The sequence below is a fragment of the Amyelois transitella genome, chromosome 11 (genome assembly GCF_032362555.1).
Source record: "Amyelois transitella isolate CPQ chromosome 11, ilAmyTran1.1, whole genome shotgun sequence".
NCBI classification, from domain to species: domain Eukaryota; kingdom Metazoa; phylum Arthropoda; class Insecta; order Lepidoptera; family Pyralidae; genus Amyelois; species Amyelois transitella.
The window spans coordinates 1359894-1381764 of record NC_083514.1 but is presented as its reverse complement, the minus strand read 5'-3'; the positions used below and the strand labels follow the sequence as shown (position 1 = coordinate 1381764).

At 36.2% G+C, this 21871-nt stretch overlaps 2 protein-coding genes across 2 annotated transcripts; both read right to left on the bottom strand.

Moving 5' to 3' along the window:
• Positions 1-390: 390 nt before the first annotated feature.
• Positions 391-9529, bottom strand: LOC106133418 (uncharacterized). Its single transcript, XM_013333138.2, has 9 exons — positions 9329-9529; positions 6962-7075; positions 6254-6373; positions 5079-5227; positions 4343-4504; positions 3493-3599; positions 2409-2520; positions 1516-1666; positions 391-1199 (listed from the first exon to the last, which is right to left on the bottom strand). The coding sequence occupies exons 1-9, from the start codon at positions 9485-9487 to the stop codon at positions 999-1001; spliced, it is 1275 nt and encodes a 424-aa protein (XP_013188592.1). The 5' UTR covers positions 9488-9529; the 3' UTR covers positions 391-998.
• A 789-nt stretch (positions 9530-10318) lies between these two features.
• Positions 10319-16119, bottom strand: LOC106133407 (protein lifeguard 1). Its single transcript, XM_060946677.1, has 7 exons — positions 15975-16119; positions 14635-14928; positions 14188-14280; positions 13216-13322; positions 12506-12665; positions 11231-11366; positions 10319-10667 (listed from the first exon to the last, which is right to left on the bottom strand). The coding sequence occupies exons 2-7, from the start codon at positions 14791-14793 to the stop codon at positions 10447-10449; spliced, it is 876 nt and encodes a 291-aa protein (XP_060802660.1). The 5' UTR covers positions 14794-14928; positions 15975-16119; the 3' UTR covers positions 10319-10446.
• Between the last annotated feature and the right edge of the window lie 5752 nt (positions 16120-21871).

Genomic DNA, 21871 nt, shown 5'->3' with positions numbered 1-21871 from the left:
ACCATGGGAGAAATAGATTTTTATAGGTATATAGCAGTAGAGATAATGTTATGTAGAAGTAGAGTTTTAATACTAATTTAATTTTATGTCAAACACTTTGTCTGTCTGTCTGTTTATTTTCAAGACATTTTTTATAGATCATTTTTTTTTGCTTATGCTTACGATTACAGATTCAGCAAAAGCCAAGGTCTTTAAACCAAATAACCTAATATCAAAATAAAAGTGATGTTTTCCAATACTTTACAATGAACCGCGAATTTGACTTGAATTAACCGGATTATTAATTTTTGAATTAACCAATATGCTAATCTTACTACGATAGATAGGAAAAAGCACAACCCGAATTCACATTTACTTTAGATATAGCGCTAACTAAATAAAAGACTATAATTAAATATAAAAAATATATTACACAAATAAATGAAAAAAAAAAACAAACAACATATCTTTGTTATAACAACAATATAAAACACCCATCCAATCTTAACAATTACCAGACACAATTGAATTGACGAAACTTAGCTTATTCTGTATTTTTTTTATTATTTTGGACTTATTACTTAATGATCTTTGTCATTTCTTTGATTTTAAGAAGTTTTCTTTATTGACACTATTTTATGTTCCAATGGTATTTTAGTACTGCAGTTTTCAGACAGTTTTTTCTTTTTATGAATGAAACTTATCGTAAATGCTTGAACTAACAAAAAAAAATCGTTTAAAATGTACTTTTAAGTAACAAAATTGTAAGTTAATAACAGTTGCAATAAACTATTTGCAAATAATACAGGTATTAAACGTGTAGATAACGCACCTTTATTTTCTATCGCACGTTTTAAATCATGTTACAAAAAAAACATTACAACCAAAGAGTAAATTACAATGATCCGTGGTAACCGAGCGACGTTACGTATTTATTACCTGTATTATTACAAAAAGCAAGCTAACAGCTAACTTCGACAATCAAAGAGCCTATCTTGCAGTAATCATGATTAATGAGTTCAAATCTTATGGCACATCCTTCTGTACCACTCAGGGTCGTTCTTAGCCACGCTCTCAGGGCGGCCATCTTTGTGCCTGTAATGGAACTCGGAGACGCCGTTCCCTGGGACATTGTTCACTGTGTACTTGCAGAACCGCTCCACCATACGAGCTTCCCACTCTTCAGACACGTAGTGAACAGATTCGTATTCCACTAGAACCTAAGAATAGAGAGATTAATGATAACTTTATTTCTTTTAGTACTACTTAATTCAGCTACATTACAATCAGTGCCGTGTGGCTGCCAGCACTTTAGAATAGGATATTCACTTATAAATAGAATAATCACTTCATCTCTTTCCTAAACATGTCGTAAAAGGTAACAAAACTTAAAGATAAATTCAGTGCAGCTTGTACCATTATCCAATGCAGGTAAGGTTTCCGTAGAGGACGTTAAACTGGCGCTGGAACATGGTAAAGAGCCTATTGGGTCATGGTACTTATAAGCAGCCTATTAGATCATGGAGCCTGAATTACCTGAACAGTATACACTTGGTCCCCAGCGGCGAGCCTAAAGGCGTAGTCCCGGGGGGGCTGCCCCCCCTCCCCGTGCTGCCACAGCTGTAGATCCACCCACTTTACAGGCAAAAGGGTGCCGTCGGATAGTGTCACTACGCCTAACTCCAATCTGGCAAATGAGTGAAATATGAATTTAAAATAATAAAATCTTTGCTTGCGCGATTTAGCATAAGCGTTGTGATTGGTTGTGGCGTGTGACATTTGACAAGGCGCCGTAGAATCTTCGCTGCTATTGGTTGAGCGCGTCATATTGTCACTGTGATTGTGAATAAATAAATGAATAAGTATATACGGGACAAATTACACAGATTGAGTTAGCCTCGAAGTAAGTTCGAGACTTGTGTTACGAGATACTAACTCAACGATACTATATTTTATAATAAATACTAAGATAAATAAACATCCAAGACCCAGACCGATCAGAGAAAGTTCGTTTCTCATCATGCCCTGATCGGGATTCGAACCCGGGACCTCCGGTGTCACAGACAACCGCATTACCGCTGCGCCACAGAGGCCTTACTTTAAAGTATATTAGTTTGACTGCTAACTGATGCTCTACGGAAACTTGCACATTCAGATGTCACTCTCTCTCTCATGCAGATAAGAGAGAGGTAATTAAAAATAAGAATAGATTATAATTAAAGATTAGACTAAGGGATAGGCTCACAAACTTGGGATTCTTTCTTAGGCGATAGGCTAGCAACCTGTCACTATTTGAATCTCAATTCTATCATTAAGCCAAATAGCTGAACGTGGCCATTCAGTCTTTTCCAGACTGTTGGCTCTGTTAAGCCCGCAAGGGATATAGACGTGACCATATGTATGTATGTATGTAATAGATTATAACTTACACCGAGGCAGTGCACGTGTGGTTGATGACTCCAACGCTGATGCGAACGCCGTTCTTCAAGAATATGTGGTGGAACCCGTATCTATGCATTAAGGTCCAGTCGCGCTTTTGTCCTGAATGATAATTTTTTAATAAAATAAAAAAAAACTTAAGCAATATATTTCACTTTAGTCTTTTTTATTAATTATGTACTAGATTTCACCGCGAAATTATGGGTAACTAGAGGCCGCCCGCGATTTCGTCCGCATGGAAACCCTATCAATCCCGCGGAAACTCCGGGATAAAAAGTAGCCTATGTGTTATTCTGGGTCTTCAGCTACCTACATACCAAATTTCATCGTAATCGATTCAGTAATTTTTGCGTGAAAGACAGACAGAAGACCTGACATACTCACAAACTTTCGCATTTATAATATTAGTAGGATAAGAGGAATTTATGTCACTACTGAATTTCTCTGTAAAAAAAAATATCAAAACGATGAAGTTACTTCACTGTCACTAAATATTAAAAAGGAACGTCCCTCTATTTTACTATGTCTGTATGCATGCGCTTATCTCGGAATGTTGTTGACGGATTTTGTTCCTATTCGAATTGTTGGAAAGAGGGTTTTTTGAGGAAGGTTCGTAACGAGATAATAACAAATAGATAGATAGATAGATGCTACTGACACTAAGCCGGGGCGGGCGCTAGTACAGTATAAATATTTCCGCTTTGTTATGTTAGTATGGATGGACGGACAAGAACTTTTCTTTTTATTCATATCTCTCTCTCTTATCTCTGTGGATTCCCAGTTGCACCCTCTGCCAGTGGCTGGGCCCACTTTCCTACATTTAACATTCCATTAGGTCTTAGACCAATGGTTGAACAAGACCTTTCAGTATATTCGAGACCGTTGGCTATGCCTACCCCGCAAGGGATAAAGACGTGATCATATAAATGTACACCATGGCATGAACGATGTTAGGCCTTCTTTTATCCAAGATTTATCAAATTGGTATTCTGCAAATTCGTCGATTTATGGTATTCTTGACCTTACCTCTCATCAGATCATTACTATATGCAGGTATATTCTCTATCAGCTTACCAAAACTGTGATCTCTGAAGGAAGGTACGGTGTACATAAAAGACTCGTTGTCTATTTGAAACTTGCACTTCATCACTCCAAACTGCTCGTAGTGGGATTGATGAGTGCTGAAAAAAGAGATAATTTCTAACTACTAAAAATAATTGTTTGAAAATTTCAGCTTCTTAGCTGTCACTGTTTATGATATAATAAATAATAATACTCACTCCATAGCCCAGTAATCCGGTCCAGTAACATCCCATCCGCATGACCCATACCAAGTAAATCCCTTCCTGGCAATAGTTTGGCAGCTGTGGAGGGCTGTCCGTTGGTGTATCCCAATGGTTCATCAAGGGACAGATCTCCATAGCTGCAGCCATCTCACTTTAGACCAAAAGGTACCAAAGGGCCTCTTCATGTTGGCTTCGGCTCCATAAACGCCTCCCAAATGACCCCTATGGGCCCGTGCACATCTTACATGTACCATACATACATACATAAAATCACGCCTCTTTCCTGGAGTGGTAGGCAGAGACTACCTCTTTTCACTTGTCACGATCTCTGCATATTTCCTTCGCTTCATCCACATTCATAACTCTCTTCATGCAGGCTCGGCGGTTTCGGGTACTTTGACCTGACCCTTTACCAGGACGTCCTTAATTTGATCAAGATACGTTCGTTCTTCCCACTCCAACCTTTCCCTCCACACTCTCCAACATGTACCAACATAATAATAAACGTTTATTTGCTCCAGGGACCAGCTGGACCTGTGCTACAGGTAACTAGGTAACAGACAGACAGACAGGAGGCTTAGTAATAGGGTCCCGATTTTACCTTTTAGGAACGAAACCCAAAAAAGTTTAAGGCTTACTTTTTCAGTATATCAAAGTACTCCCTACTCCACTTCTCCCTGGCAATGGACCTGATGACCGTTGGTGGATGAAGGTCGGTGTCGTAGTCGAAGTAATCAGCTGTGGCCGTCCATTCCCCCTCGAAGACCACGTCCACCAGCTTGCTTGGATCGTTTTGGTACCTAAAATTGTTTACAAATTTATCAGTAAAATCCATGATGTTCTGGTGGCGAAAAAATAAATATACATACATATAATCATGTCTATATCCCTTGCGGGGTAGACTGAGCCGACAGTCTTAAAAATACTAATATGCCACGTTCAGCTGTTTGGCTTAACAATAGAATTGAGATTCAAATAGTGATAGGTTGCAAGCCCATAGCCTAAAAGAAGAATCCCAAGTTTATCCCTTAGTCGCCTTTTACGACATATATGGGAACAAGATGGAGTGGTCCTAATCTTATTTTTTTTCATTGGTACCGAGAGCCATACGGCACGTCACCCAAAAATAAATATTAATACTGTAACCCTCAATCAAAGGAGAGGCTATTATAAACTTTGTATTCTTTTAAGCGATGGGCTAGCAACCTGTCACTATTTAAATCGCATTTCTATTGAGCCATACAGCAGAACTTGGCTTTTCAGTCTATTCAACAGTCTTCTTTTTCTTTTACTTTTCAAAGTTCGGTCTCTCCCGTAAGAATAAAGACGTGATAGTAAGTATTTATGTATGTATTAAATATCTACAGGACTAACCACATCTGCCCTCTATATGTCACACTCCATTTCTTCATAGGTTCCACGGGCGCCATTTTGATCCCTTCAGCTCCGAACTCGCTCACCTCCGCCCCGAAAAGAACGGTGTCCGGGATCTTCTTGCTGCACAGCAGACCTTTACCTGGTAACTGATAAGTAAAATTAGAGCGTCAGAGGTCGAACGGTTGATGTGTCCGAATTGAGAAGCGTGCGTTAGTGGCACAGGTTCAAATCCTCTTGCCTTGACTTCTTTCTGAGTTATAGGATACATACATACATATAGTCACGTCTATATCCCTTATGGGGTAGACAGAGCCAATAGTCCCGAAAAGACTGAATGGCCACATTCAGAGAGATCCAAATAGTGACAGGTTGCTAGCCCATCGCCTAAAAAAAAGAATCACAAGTATGTAAGCCTAGCCCTTAGTCGCCTTTTACGACATCGATGGGAAAGAAATGGAGTGGACCTATTCTTTTTGTATTGGTGCCGGGAACCACACGGCACCTTTCTGAGTTATGTACTCAATAATGTACATTATTGATTGGTAACCGATGCTGTTACGGACGGAAATTCTTTTGGAAATCATAATGAGAACACCTCCACATCTAAGCAACATGTAACTATGATCCATATAATTAGATTACATGGATCATAGTTACATGTTGCACATACAAAGGTCATATTTAAATTTCATACATACATACATACATATAATCACGTCTATATCCCTTGCGGGGTAAACAGAGCCTACAGTCTTGTAAAGACTGATAGGCCACGTTCAGCTATTTGGCTTTAAGATAGGATTGAGATTCAAATAGTGACAGGTTGCTAGCCCATCGCCTAAAAGAAGAATCCCAAGTTTATAAGCCTACCCCTTAGTCGGCTTTTACGACATCCATCGGAAAGAGATGGAGTGGTCCTATTCTTTTTTGTATTGGTGCCAGGTACCACACGGCACTTCAATTCCATATTTCAATTTTTCAACGTTTCGAAGGTAAGTCAAGAGTTTTGCTTCATGTAAAAAACTTTTTTCTTTTCTTCCGCGCACCATAGCTATTCGACCACAGACGTAGAAGACATACAGGATCCATGGTCAAAGGCATACCCCAGGCTCCTCTCCAGAGTGCTGAGGATGCAACTGGGACTAAAAGCTCTCACCCCGATATAGACTCACCCCGATATAGAACAAGCCGTTGCACATTCCCATCGGTCTCCTTTCACATCCAGACACGAAGTAGATCCCTTCTCCTTTCTCATTTCTGGACGCGGAGATGAAGAACACGGCGTCAAAGGCCTGAAAAAACATCCTTGAGTTAGTATCTCGTAACACAAGTCTCGAACTTACTTCGAGGCTAACTCAATCAGTGTAATTTGTCCCGTATATATTTATTTATTTATCGCCAAAACATTAATTTTACAATTTCACTGTGATGGTTTTGGAATCCATTATATAATTAATCTGATTTTATGGACATACATACATATGGTCCTCGCGCCTATATCCCTTGCGGGGTAGACAGAGCCAACAGTCTTGAAAAGACTGAATGGCCACGTTCAGCTATTTGGCTTAATGATAGAATTGAGATACGAATAGTGACAGGTTGCTAGCATATCGCCTAAAAACGAATACCGAGTTTGTAAGCTTATCCCTTAGTTGCATTTTACGACACCCATTAGAAAGAGATGGACATAATTAAGTTTTTATTTTTCTTTTTACATACTGGCACCTAAATAATTCTCATTATATACGTACTACCAAAACATGAGATTGCAGCTTGAACCTGAATTTAATTAATCATTTGCAAATGTGCGAGTATGAAAACTTTTAACTTGTGAACTTTTGTAACAAGTATTTCATCAATATTTTTCAGTTTAAACTTACTTTGGCATGTTCACTCAATGGCTGAGCCCTGTCCATAAAAGCGGGGTCGGCTACTGCCTTCACCCCTTGCCCCGCGCGCCCCCCCTTACTGGCGGAACTATTTTTATGTGAATACTGAAAAAGAAAACAATTTTAATACATACATATAGTCACGTCTTTATCCCTTGCGGGGTAGACAGACCAACAGTCTTGAAAAGACTGAATGGCCACGTTCAGCTATTTAGCTTAATGATAGAATTGAGATTCAAATGGTGACAGGTTGCTAACCCATCGCCTTAAAATAGAATCCCAAGTTTGTAAGCCTATCCCGTAGTCGCCTTTTACGTGATCCATAGGAAAGAGATGGAGTGGTCCTATTCTTTTTTGTACTGGTGCCGGGAACCACACGGCATCATTATCAAAATTGTCAAAGCTAATTTAAAACTTCTGTGTAACGTACCTACCTAGCTTCATTAATCTCTTATGATCTATATCTTAAAATCTATTTACGTATGGAGAAAAATAGAAAAAAAACGATGGTTAGGAAAAAATATACTTTAGGTAGTTAGTCAATTGGAAATGTAATTATGGTCCAAGCATTTTGACTAGAAAGCATAGCTAGAAATCATTCTAATATTGTTAACTTAAAAGTAGGTACACTTAGAACAAACACAAGAATTACCTGCTATCTAAGTATAATTCCTAATAAATGCTGTAAAAATAGTCTTGATGTTTAAAATCGTGGACAAAAGATCACCTTTATCTACTGATAAATTCATTTTCATTAATAAACTGCCAAAGGTCAAGTGATAAGAAGTTACATCATTGCCTAATTGAGTCATTAGAACCTGCAAGTGGTTTTAAATTATTCAAGAAAATGACAGAATTATTCATTAATTTGATTTTAATATGGTTTGGTAAAACATAGTACCTATGTGTATGAAAACAAAATGCCGGATAGGCAAATTGTATAGCTGAGTGTTCTGTTTTAGCGGGACGCATGGCAACTTTTGTGAATTTGCTACAAATATATACACTTAATATACATATTAAATCTGAAAAAATATTCACTGTGTGTGACTTGGTTCTGCCAGATAGGATCTCTTCCATAATCTTATACTTACCTAATAATAAACATGTCTGATTTCAAATTCAAAAGTAATATTTTGTTCATTTTAATTGTAACAAATATATTTTTTTAAATTATATACATATATATTTAAAATAAGTATCTAGCGTATAAAGGCTCTGTCTAATTATGTTTATTTTGTCAATATTTCAGCAGTATATTTTAACAGTATAATGGCCAGCAAAGTTAATGTAAACAACGTGGAGTCGAGCTTAGAAGTTCACTGCTTACTGTTAAGTCGATATGTATCTAAAATAAAGTCCAATATTTCAACCTAATATTTTAGTAACTTTACAGAATTACTCTTTAACATACATATATATTAGACTAGCTGTGCCTGCGACTTCGTCCGCGTGGAATCAATCCCGCGGGAACGCCGGGATAAAAAGTAGCCTATATGTTATTCTGGGTCTTTAGCTACCTACATACCAAACATCGTAATCGGTTCAGTAGTTTTTGTGTGAAAGAGTAACAAACATCCATACTGACATCCTGACATACAAACTTTCGCATTTATAATATTAGTAGAAAAAATGAAGATAACAGTAGACAGTAGTTAACTTTAACAGTTTCGAAAAGAGGTTGATTTGCCGCGATTTAGAAAACGAAGTGGTGGTTCATGTTTATAATATAGGTATATGAACGGGGTTGCCAGGCGTCCAGCCACAGATTACCCCGGCAAAAGCCGGACAAAGGTTATGTGATTGTCTGTCGTGCGGCCATTTGGTTGCGTGTCGGGTTCGGCCAAAAATTACTGCGTCCAACCTCCGGCTATTGTTAGACTTTTAAAATTGCTGATCGAGCGTCTTAACCACAAACCCCAGGTTCATTTCCTGGTCAGGACATGATGGAAAAATAACTTTTTCTTATTGCCCTGAGACTTGTTTATTTATTAAGGTAGTATGGTATATTTATTATTATTTTTTGTGCAATAATAAGTTTACAAACTAACAAACAAGGTATTCAAATAAATCTTAATGGTAATATATAATTAAAATGTCTTGAACATAATTAAAATTAATTAATTGAACATAATTAATTGGGTCTACTGGAAGAGATTTCTTTTGAAATAAGTAGCACCTTTGTACTAGAATTACTGTAATAAATGCTCCTGTATATAATTTAGTGTACATAAATAAATAAATAAATAAAAATAGATCCTGATGACAAGCCACTGCGGCATTAAACACAGGCTGAGCCACGTGGATAAGCCGCTTGGTCTAGTTCAGAAGAAAAACACATAAAAAAAATGCACTTACTTTTCTATAATAATACAAACAGGCGAACACTGCATATTTTAAATAATACCACTTCCCCGGCAGTGAATAAATACCGAAAATGGGTTTCGGATCTTTGATTTTATATTTGTAGATCAATAAAACTAACACGATAAGGATTGCGCACAATACCGGTGACATTTCGGACGATACACTTGGAGCAGTGATAAATTTTGATATAAAAGTATTTAAGTACGAAAGATAAGGCCCGGCTTCGGCCTGCGATACGCTGTTATGTTCTCGTTAGTGTTATAATTGAATTAGTCGCATTGACGACAAGTTTTACATGGGACACCTGCGCGAATGATGCATTAAGGAGCTGTAGGTGTGGTGTATCCATAAATAATAGGATTAATCTTTTATTTGTTTATAAACTAACTTGGGATTCTTCTAGCAACCTGTCACTATTTGAATCTCAATTCCATCATCAAGCTATACATGGGCCCTTTCAGTCTTTTTAAGACTAGGATCTGTCGACCCCTGAGGTCTTTCTCGCAAGGGATAAAGACGTGATTGTGTGTATGTTTGTATGTACCATTATGGGATAGAATCAAAGGCGCATGTCAGTCAGGATGGGAGTCGCTCCATTTTAACCCTGACCTGATCCAAAGGGCCGTGTGGTGCCAGCAGAGTAGAATAGCATATCTTCCCGTGGGTATCGTAAGAGACGATTAAGGGATTTAGAGGGAGGTGAGGTTAGAGGGAGGAGGAATAGATACTGCGGTCACCAACTCGCCCAGCGTGGTGATTATAGGTAAATTCCCCCCCATTTCTGAGGAGTCCAGTAGTGGACTTTTATGGGCTGTTTATGTTATCCAATAGGATCCAGGTCATATAAAAATATGGTTTCTAGTCTCTAAATCCAGATCAAAATAGAGTGTGTGTAAATAATAAACGTTTTTGTTTTTTTTTTCTAAATGTTTAATGAACTCTTTACATACCTGGCTATTACTTACTTACTAGCTAGTACTACTTACTAAAATACCTACATTACTGACTTAAAAAAAATACAAAAACAATGAAATAAAACCACGATTTGAGTATATCTTTGTGTTATCTTCATTAAAGGTGATTGAATTTGGTGTTTATTATTTTTTTTTTTACCATAAATCTAAGCCAAATGCCAGTACGATGTAGTTGAGTAAGTTTAAAAAGTTTAGGTAAAGACAGAGAACAGCATCGATATACTCTTCGGGTTTGATTTGACTGTCCTTGAACGTATGTTGAGTGACGAAATTCATGGTCACGATGCAGATGAAAGCCCCCAAGGATCCGGTGATGTGCTGTACTTTCTTCTTAGGCATCACAAAGCACGTCACTACTGTGAATATAAAATGCCAACTGTTAAGTACTTAGGCCAAAAAAGTGAGTTTATTGGCTTCTTCTTCCTCTTTCCTCTCTTTTAAACCCTTCTTTTTACAATAAATAGTAGCCTCTGTTCTTCCTCAGGGTCAACACTATCTCTTTACTATTAAATATAATCAAAATCGGTGCAGTGTTGTATGGCATGAATACAGAATACAGAGAATACAGTAACAGACAGACAGAGGTATTTTCTCATTTATATTATTAGTAGGGATTTGCACAAATTATTATTGTGTAAATAAAAATAACTTTAATCCAAAAATAATCTCTAATTCAAAAGATTTAGGTCGTATCTAATCATGCCATGGCCGTGATTCGAACCCCGGACCTAGTGCGTGACACAGACAAGCGCACTACCGCTGCGCAAGAGAGGCCGTTAACTAAGTAATAATTTTTCTGTCAGACCTATTAGGTCCACTGGTGATAATGCTTCTAGCATTAAGTCCGCCAATTGTGCTATACATTTCTTTTTTGTACAATAAAGTTTAAATAAATAAATAATGATTTCACAGTACTTACAGCTTATACAGCCAATCACCAATAAGAAAAATATTACGTATATCATTGCCTTTCCTGTGAAGTCGTGTTTAGTTTGTAAAGCGAAGACAGACACCACGAGAAACACTGTTGCGGAGATAGCGAGCGCTGTTAGCATCTGAAAGTTGATTTATTTATTTAATTGGTACACCAACAGTGTTTACATACTACATTCAATGACAGGGACATTACATATTGTTCTTATGAAAACACCAATTACAATGTATACACATCGTTCACCATAGATTCAGTAACATACATATGTTGGTGTTAAATATTAAATTTGCAGTTATAATCCTAAAATTTTGCCGTGTAGTTCCCGGCACCAATTGTAAAAAGAATAGGACCACTCCATCTCTTTGCCATGGATGTCGTAAAAGGCGACTAAGGGGTAGGCTTATAAACTTGGGATTCTTCTTTTAGGTGAAGGGCCAGCAACCTGTCACTATTTAAATCTCAATTCTATCTTAAAGCCAAATAGCTGAACGTGGCCTATCAGTCTTTACAAGACTGTAGGCTCTGTCTACCCCGCAAGGGATATAGACGTGACCATATGTATGTATGTATAATCCTAACACATTTACAGTTTTCAGCATCTTATGTTTAAAGATATTCAAACTATCGTCAAATATGTTCAAATTGCGAACCAAGAAATTATTATGTGTATCGCACATACGCCTTACGTAGGCGGCGCATGGCCGCCCAGATTTGTTCTCGATGGCAGAGATAGCAGTTTAGTTATAGGATAACGTGGCAGTTTACTCGGAACTTTTATATCTATTAATGCCACTAAGTCCCCGGAATCCAATAAGTTATTTATAAGTTTATGAAGAAACATCACATCATAAAATTTTACAATCAATAATTTTTTATTGTAATTTGAATCCCGATTCTATCATTAAAACTAACAGCTGACCGTGGCCTGTCAGTCTTTCAAGATTTGCCGGCTCTGTCTACCCCGCAAGGGATATAGACGTGATTATATGTATGTGTGGCGTGTCGTTTGAAATTGGAAAATAAAAAATGATGTCTGCGCGCGCAAGACGCCGCTCCTGAGAACATCGCCGATCCGACCCTTCAATCCACATAATAGCTCTGTATTGCGTTTCTGTATCAAACATTTATATATCTTTTTCAGTTTTTATTCTGTTCGAAGGTTGTGAAACTTAAATCTAAATTGGAGGCATCACAGTTCTTCTACATTATGTATGAAAGTTTAGCTTTGCGTATATTTAATTAGAAGATATTAAAACTTACCCTATAAGTCTCTAAACCTATCGAGGCGAATCCAAGAACTAAACCCATGGATATGGTCAGCAATCCGAGGCATACGACGTTCATTGGAGGTTCTATCCTTAGTCGGCCAGAGAACATAAATGAAAACACAATCACCGGCTCAATCACTAAACAAGATAACCTGGAAATGAGAAAATAAGTTTGGATGACTTTGGGTACGTAATAACATATGAATCTGCTTTATTTATAATACCTGAACTTATTATACTTAACTGCATATATAAGAAGTCGATTTAATAATAATAAGTTCGTAAGTTCGTTTCTTTAGATTCTTAAATTAATCTTCTATTCATTTCATATTTTGTATACGATTTGTCACAAGCCCGCGTATTCAATTATTATCCTCAAAAGTCCATCAGTTGGGAGAAAATGTGTACCATAAATATTATATGAATCTAATTAACTAGGTATGTCGATTATTCCAAATAATAGTTTTAAATTGTATATTTCGACTAATTATCACTCATAATCGTCCTCTCGCGTGATAAGTGCCTAAGTATTATGTATAAGTATACATATACCTATACGAGCGATATTTGTATACATATATAAAACACGCATCTTTTTCGAGGAACCTAATCCGTATTAGATTGTAATTTGACATTCAGTTACCCGAATGTGCAGGTTTCCTCACAGAAAGACAAGTAAACAGATACAGGTGCTACACTCACATCATCATTACGTTAGTATTTATCCATTCCGGTGACGGCTTGTAAAAGGAAAATGGCGTGACGATGGCAACCGTCAGTAAAAATTGACATGACAGGATACCGTAGACCTGGAATAAAATAGCATGAATTAAAAAATCGTTTGTCTGTAAAGTCGGTTTACTGACGATAGTTGAACGTGACAACGTCTTAAGAAAATACTGATGGAATGGTAGCATGCCCACGCAGACGCATCGCTCACTCGAGTTGGAGAGAGACGGATGTCGAACGCTGCCGAACGCGAAGGCCGATTGTGCCTCTTTGTCGCTCGTTCCGCGCTCTCGCTTGCATTTCAAGCCTTGCATGGAACGCCTCAGAGCGAGGTAACGCCGCTTGACGTCATGTTTTTTCGTGCGTGCAGCCGGCTCAATTGCATTATAAGACGATGTCACGTCAAAAAAGAAAGAGTTGACTGGAAGAAATCTCAATTGGGATAAGCCCGCCATTGTAAATTTCTTCCAAATCCAATAACTGTTTTATAAGTAGTTATATTTATTTTAATGTGCCATTAAGAGTTTACAAACAAAAAAACAAATAATAGCTGGATATAGGTAGGACGATCCAGTATTGGGCGAGTCAGATTTTTACACGAAGTGAATCTCATCAGACCTCTGTAACTTTTGCATGGGAACTTGTATTATGGTGACACATTCATTTGCCCGAATGTGAAGATAAGATCAGGATGTTTTCCCTTTCCTTCCCAACATAAGAGTATTGGTTAGCACCCAAACTAGTGTATTACACAACTGAGAAAGAGTCATTGGTACATGGCCGATTGGTACATTCCGTGGAATTTGAACCTTAGCCTCCATAAGCGTTTTAAGCATTTTTAAATGTGACACATTACCGCTTGAAAATTTAACTTTTCGGGAGATTTTTTTATTACCTGTGTCAAACTGTTTTCTTTATCTATGGCATTTAAACATGATTACTTACCGTCCTGATGAAATCCGCTTTGATGGTCTTAATTGAGTTGCCAAATTTATTTAAAAGGCCATCCTCCGCAATCCTTATACTTTCAGCCGTAAGCTGAAAAATTAAAACAATTACTGATAATTTTTCAAATTATTATTATTAATCACTTAAAATTTTGGGATATTCATATATATAGTCACGTAACAGTTTTGTAAAAACTGATTGGTCACTCTGATAGCTCAGCTGTTTAGCTCAATAATAAAATGAAATAAAATAGTGACTTACAATTACTAGCCTATCGCCTAAAAGAAGAATCTCAAGTTTACAAGCCTATCCCTTAGTCGCCTTGCACGACACCCATGGGAAAGAGACGGAGTGGTCCTATTCTTTTTCTATTGGTGTGGTTCCCACACGACACAAGTAATTAGAAAAGGTCGGTTTTAGAAAGGCGGTAAAATATGCACTTACTTCGATGATATTTGAATTAGCCGCCTCCTTAGAGTCTGGCCGAACGGAGTCATTGTCTTTGGACATTTCGTCAGTTACCTTGACGACATCGCTTTTTGGGTGACTGCTCGTTAGACCAGTGTTCAGGTATGTTAAGTCAGTTCTCAGTTGTGTTCGCATTTTGTTGGGTATTCTGTTTTTCTTCTACGCTCTTTGTATCAGCCTGGGGGTATTTAATATCTTTATGAAGGAAATATGCCGCTTGGCTATCAGACTTTGGATTGGTAAGGCCTTCTGTTTGCTTATCAACTGCACCTGCGGACAGACAATCATTTTGAGCTACTTTTGAAGTGATTTAACTGAGTGGAACTTTTGAAATGATTCGCATGATAAATTATAGATTTGTACATACACATGCATACATAGAGTTACATTAGTATTCAAATAATGTAAATAACTTCGAATATAGTCAGTAATTACATAGTCGAGGTGGGATTCGAGCCTGTCACGCATTTTAACCGGGCACCGACTCTACGAAATCTTTAAAAAATATACTTAAATAAGAATACTTAAACATACAAAACAACATGAAACAGATAGGTGGAGATGGTACAAAGGCGGACTTATCGCTAATGCAATCTCTTCCAGTCAACCTTTGGGTGGAAGGAAACCAAATAGGAGATTGGCGTTGGCGCAAAGCAAGATAAATAAATGTTTAAACATAATAAAATGCACACAGAAAATATATATATATATATAATACATACAAATACGCATAAATACACAAAATAAACCTTAATACAGATAAATACATAATAATAACATATAATTAGGATAGAGTAGAAAGATAATGAGACCTAACGAGATTTGATAGAAAAAGCAAATAGTCTAAGTCTAAAAATTTTAAGTTTGTCTGACCGATGTTAGTACGAAAAAAAAGATGTGTGGGATCGGTATGACGGAATGTGACGTCAATAATTAATACCTTGTATCCAATTTTGAAAATAACTCTATTCTTTTCTAATAAATGTTAGTAAAAATATAAAAATAAATAACAGGGGGGGGGGAGGGGGGTTATATGATTAATTATCTATGAGTGTCAATGTCATTGTCAAGAGGGATAGACTAACAGTTTGTAACGGACATAGTTTGTAACGGACATACAATAAATCAGTTTGTCATGGCGTCATCATGAGACCGAAGCTTGAATGTGTTTTATTTCATAAATTCTTATATGAAACACCTAGTAATTAATAGAAATATTTAAACTTACATACCCTTTGTAATATGATATCTTATAATTTAATCTCATTTTATTGAAAGGTGTAGAAACGTAAAAAATAAACTCGGTTATAACATACCTTTGGAATCGGCAATCGGAATCGTGACTAAAACACTAATACACACTTTAATCTACTTTTAAAAGTCTTTCAACGCCTTTATTTCAATATTTTTACTTCACTTGAGAGATCGCGGAGCATGCAGCGATGCGTCTATCTACTGTTGACGAACGATGCGTAATGATTTCGTACGACCGACCGGCCGAGTGAAGAAATAACACAATAGAACAGTAACTTTTTTTTTACGAATAATAGTGAATTTCTTTTGTACCTGCACGAATTTTTTTCTAGAAGTTCGGTTTATTTTAATTTTTGCAAACATTTTATGGTTGCTATACATATAATAGCTTTTGTTTATGCGATCATAAACAAGGAAGAGTGAAGTGGTCAATTCTATTGATATAAGTTTTCGTTTTGCTCTTGGAAGGAAAGACAAAGCCTGTAGTTTTAAATGTAAAAGAGTGTCGATAGTAGAATCGGTGAGATGGTTAAAATGCGTGTGGCTCAAAACGGCCCAGGTTCGAATCCCACCCCAGTCATTAGTATATGACCACTTCCTATCCTTTTGTAATAAAGGGTAGGTCAGGATCCCTATCATAAACTTACTGTCATTAAAAATCATACCTTCTCTCAACTAAAAGATACGATACGCCTTCGCATAAAAACCGGGTTATTGTCATATTAATGACTAGCAGTGCCCGCGACTTCATCCGCGTGGAATAGTTATTTTGGCCATCATTGAAGCCCTCAAAGATGAATAATATTCCCCGTTGGTCTATTGGTCTATTCAACACAAAAATAATTTTAATTCGAACCAGTTGTTCCTGAGATTAGCGCGTTTAAACTAACAAACAAACTCTTCAGCTTTATAATATTAGTATAGACTAGCTGTTGCCCGCGACTTCGCCCGCGTAAATTTCGAGTTGATCTTGATCTGATAAATCTTGATCATACAGTCAGATACAGATAGACAGACAAAAATATAAAAAAAAATTCTCCGGCCGTTTCAGTCAAAATATTAAACGTACAGACAAAATATTTTTACCGTTTTATTATATGTAGTATTTTGATTTTCAGTTTTTTTAAATAAAATACTCAAACAACAGAAAAAAATATTCTTGTTTATGTTGGGGCTCGAACTTTGACCGTCAACTTCACAGTCTCACGCGCCAGCCACAGGACCATCGAGGCCGTTGCGGTGGTGTCGAAATTAAAGTATACATATATATGGTCACGTCTATATCCCTTGCGGGGTAGACAGAGCCAACAGGCTTGAAAAGACTGAATGTCCACGTTCAGCTATTTGGATTAATGATAGAATTGAGATTCATTCATTCAGTGCCGTGTGGTTCCCGGCAAAATAGAATATAATATTACAAAAAAGAATAGGACCACTCCATCTCTTTCCCATGGATGTCGTAAAAGGCGACTAAGGGATAGGCTTATAAACTTAGGATTCCTCTTTTAGGCGATGGGCTAGCAACCTGTCACTATTTGAATCTCGGTTCTATCATTAAGCCAAATAGCTGAACGTGGCCATTCAGTCTTTTCAAGACTGTTGGCTCTGTCTACCCCGCAAGGGATATAGACGTGATCATATGTATGTATATTGAGATTCATATAGTGATAGGATGCTCGCCCATCGCCTAAAAAGAATCCCAAGTTTGTAAGCATATCCCTTAGTCGCCTTTTACGACATCCATGGGAAAGAGATGGAGTGGTCCTATTTTTTTTGTATTGGTGCCGGGAACCACACGGTACTAAAGTAGACTAACAAACCAAAAATCTTTTTACGTGAGAATTACGCATGTTATGTGCGGCAAAACCAGAATATTATCAAACTGATTTTAACTTATATTTATATGTTATTGATATTATGCTGTCGTACAATGATAAATGATTTTGAATTTTAAATTTCATAACTTATTTGCAGGCAAACTCATGCCTTGAGTTCATTCAAATGTCGATAACTTTTTTTTAGTGAACCGATTTTGATGAAACAAACTTTAAATGTTCTTCTGAGTTAAAACAAAGCAATTGGTGAAAGTTTGAAGTAAATCGGTTCAGTACTTTCGGAGATAATCGTGATCATACATACAGACAGACAGATCGACAGACAGACAGACAAGAAATTAAAAAAATATATATTTTTGCTTTCTATTATTCATTCTAAGTGTCCCTCTATCCATTTCAGTCAAAAATACCTACTAAATGTACAGACAAAATACATATATTTACTGTTTTATTATAATATGTATGTATATATTAAACAAAGAGAAAGCATTATCTAACAACGCCGGGACACAATCTATTGGCGATATGCAAAAACAATGCATGACCCAGGTAGTCATGTTTTTGTACGAGATTAGTTGAAAAAAAAAGCTTTTGCCTCTACGTTAGGGTGGTAAGTACCTATGCGTATGTATAAGATATCTATCTATCATCAGAAAGTGCATCCATTAATTTTAAAATATACATACATACATAAAATCACGCCTCTTCCCCGGAGGGGAAGGCAGAGGGTACCTCTTTCCACTTGCAACGATCTCTGCATACTTCCTTCGCTTCATCCACATTCATAATCTCTCTTCATGCAAGCTCGGCGGTTTCGGGTACTTTTGACCTGACCATTTACCTTTATTTTAAAATAGGTTTGTGTGTTATGTTGTATAAGACAGCTTTTATTTTTATTTTTTGTAACGGCAACAATAATAATTATGTATCATTTGAGACTACCAGAGCAATAATCACTAATTTTTATTCAAATCTAGCGGTCCCGAGAGACTTCGTTCTGCCAAAAAGATTTGTAAAGTATAAAAAAAAAAAATTAAAATTTAAATATGATTGATTGAATTTGAATTTTGTACAGCGATTTTCTGGCAATTATTCGAACTTTTCTCCCCGTAAAAACCATGCTAGAACTTCAACGAACATTATAAAAAAGAATTGACCAAATTGGTCCAGGCTTTGTTGAGTTATGCGCTCACCAACACATTCTGCGATTCATTTTTATACGAGTATTATACTTAGATTGCCTGAAGTAGGCTAGGTGTATTACTACTGGTATTGTCTCATTGTGTCACTGTCATTGTGCGACAAAGTGCATTTTTCCACGATTTAGACTTATTGAAATTGACGTCTGGTGAAAATGCTGCAGTGTAGTTTGTTCCGCCGCTTCTTTTACACATGCGCTTTGTAAGCGGTAGTAGTTATAATTAGATTAAAGTGATGTGACGTCAGTAAGTGATACCTTGTATCCAATTTTGAAAATAAATCTATTCTATTCTATTGCTAAATATTATTAAAACAGTCTAGCGGTTTTTGAGTTTATTCGTTACAAACGAAGAAATAAAAATGATTTCTTGTAATAATTTTACTAACGGCCCGCCATGGCTTCGTCCGTGAACACCACATAGCCTTATACATTCGCGGAATATATTTTTTATAATAGTTTTGTATTTCCAAAGAATAAGAAGGTGTCTCTTTTTAATATTAGCAAGTAGTTTTGGGACGGGTCTGTATCTATTGGCATAAAAAATATACTTACCTAACTATAATGTAGCATACCGTTTTTAAGCATAATGATTTTTAAGCAAAAAAAAAGTTATTTTTCGCATAATGGTGTACGCATAACGATCCCTTCCGGACCGGTGCATAAACTGCAATGAAATTTTTTGGCGTAATTTATGCTATACTCGTATGCTGCTGCGATTTATGAAAAAAACGGGGAAAATTATTCATCCTTGAGGGCGTCAATGATGCCCAAAATAACTATTCCACACAGACAAAGTCGCGGGCACAGCTAGTTTACAATAATTTGCAAACTTTAGCACCATCCATGTGCCGTCTGGTTGCCGGCACTTTAATAAAATAGGACCACTCCATCTTTTACCCGCGGATGTCGTAAATAGCGACTAAGAGGATGACTAATAAACTTTGGATCCTTCTTGTAGGCAAAATAAAAAACTTCTCTTAGTTAAAAACCATAAAGTTTATTATGTAATTTCTTAATCTAGGACATCAAATTTAAAGCCATAGGCATTAATGATTACAGCGTAACGCTTTACAAGAGTACACTTTACACATATATAAGGTAATTATATAGGTATAGGGTATTATATTACCACTTTTATAAGTAATAGAAGTTTGTATGGCGCGAAAATATTTAATCTGAACTATTGTGAGCGAGGTAAGTAGCTGGTTTATTAATTTTAAATTTAATGTGCTTGTAATAAGGTCGTTATTTTGTTAAGTTTTCATTCGATTTTTTCGGCGGTAGTTTGTCGGCGCTACTCTACGCCGTCGAATATTGCCGTACTGCTATTATGAGCGAGATAGCATGAGACATTTTGTTTTCTAATTTTAAATTCAATGTGCTCGCAATAAGGTCGTTATTTTATTGGGTTTTCATTCGGTTTTATTCGGCGGTATTGCCGAGGCGACTTATAAAAGTGGTAGTACTGTAGTTTTTTTTAAACAATACACTATTCTAGACAAGCTTAACCCGGGGATTTCGCTATATTTGGGTGATGTCCACACGTACATATAAAAAAAGACGTCTTTTTTCACATGTGTTAACCAATTCAAAGGTGAACAAAAATCTTTTCATAAGCAAAGTTATTTTATCATTAATAGATACTTTGTTCATCTGAGTGATATTTCCATTCCCAAGATTGAGGTGAACAAAGTGAATTTATAAACAGACAATTTCGCATTTGCAACATTAGTATAGATACCTAAACCCTTAAAGTAGCAAAAAAGTAGGTAAAGAAACCAATATAATTTAGATACGTATGTATATTATACATACGTATCTAAATTTTAAAATAAAAATAAGTTCTTCTATTCTGAATCTCCTAATTCGGCAAAATATCGATCGAAATTCAATCCAAACTATTATTATTTAATTTAAAAGTATAGAATATATTATATCGTATGAAAACCGCTTAATAGTTGCAGTCACAAGCGGGCCCCGGGACTGAAGCTAAAGCTTAGGGTGAATTCACATGCTCACCAAGACAAGACGCGACACAACTCAAAAAATACATTTCAATAGAGCGACTCAATATTTCACTTTATTTACTTACTAGATTTAACTAGGTAAGGTAGGTTTCACACCCGTGGGAATTTCCAGAAAAACATCTGTGCCCCAAATTTAATCAAAATCGGTTCAATAGATTTTGAGTTTATTCGTTACAGACATACAAATCTTTTCACTTTATTATTAGTGTAGACTACACAAACATTTTCAACGTTGAAATCTCAAAAGCGCCATCTTTGGGGAAAATCAGTTACTATTTTGCCCACTTGTAAAGAAATAGAAGAATGTAGGTAGTTGATAATGTTAAAATTTTGATCATTTTTTTTTAATCTCGCGTCAAATCTTGTTTGGTTGTGTGACCCATATACTGTGACCATCGACTTATGTACATATTTATTATGATTTATTTAATATCATTTACGACAGAAATACGGTATCATGGACTTGTACCCCTGTGATGCATATGAGAGGTGATATAAAGCATATAATTAAGAAATCTAAGTTATTGCTTTGGTAGAAAACTAAAAATTAACATTCAAGTTTATGCTAACTTGCAGACATTGTAATTTTTTTATATACAGCTTGTCAACACATTAAGTAATGACAACTCTGGTAAAAGCGTATTATTTAACGTATTTTTTCCCTGAACAGAAAGCTACTTTCTTTATAATTATTTTCAAGTTTGATGTAACATAAAGTTTTATTTCTTTATGTACCTTTATAAATGATAATTTACTTTCTTTCCAGAGAAAAATAAGAAAAACATGTTTTTTTGTTTTTTCTAATAGCTAAATAGTTTATAGCAGCTAAGAAATTATATGCTATATTTATTATAAACGTAATTTTTATTATAAAGGTTAAGTTACTAAATATTGGA

Coding starts and splice junctions, on each gene's coding strand:
- LOC106133418 (XM_013333138.2), bottom strand. CDS start 9,487: ATGTCACCGGTATTGTGCGCAATCCTTATCGTGTTAGTTTTATTGATC. Junction 5,228..6,253: donor ACGGCTTGTTCTATATCGGG/GTGAGTCTATAT, acceptor TTTACTTATCAG/TTACCAGGTAAAGGTCTGCT. Junction 4,505..5,078: donor ACATATAGAGGGCAGATGTG/GTTAGTCCTGTA, acceptor AAACAATTTTAG/GTACCAAAACGATCCAAGCA.
- LOC106133407 (XM_060946677.1), bottom strand. CDS start 14,793: ATGCGAACACAACTGAGAACTGACTTAACATACCTGAACACTGGTCTA. Junction 12,666..13,215: donor AATACTAACGTAATGATGAT/GTGAGTGTAGCA, acceptor TCTCATTTCCAG/GTTATCTTGTTTAGTGATTG. Junction 10,668..11,230: donor GGTGATTGGCTGTATAAGCT/GTAAGTACTGTG, acceptor TTATATTCACAG/TAGTGACGTGCTTTGTGATG.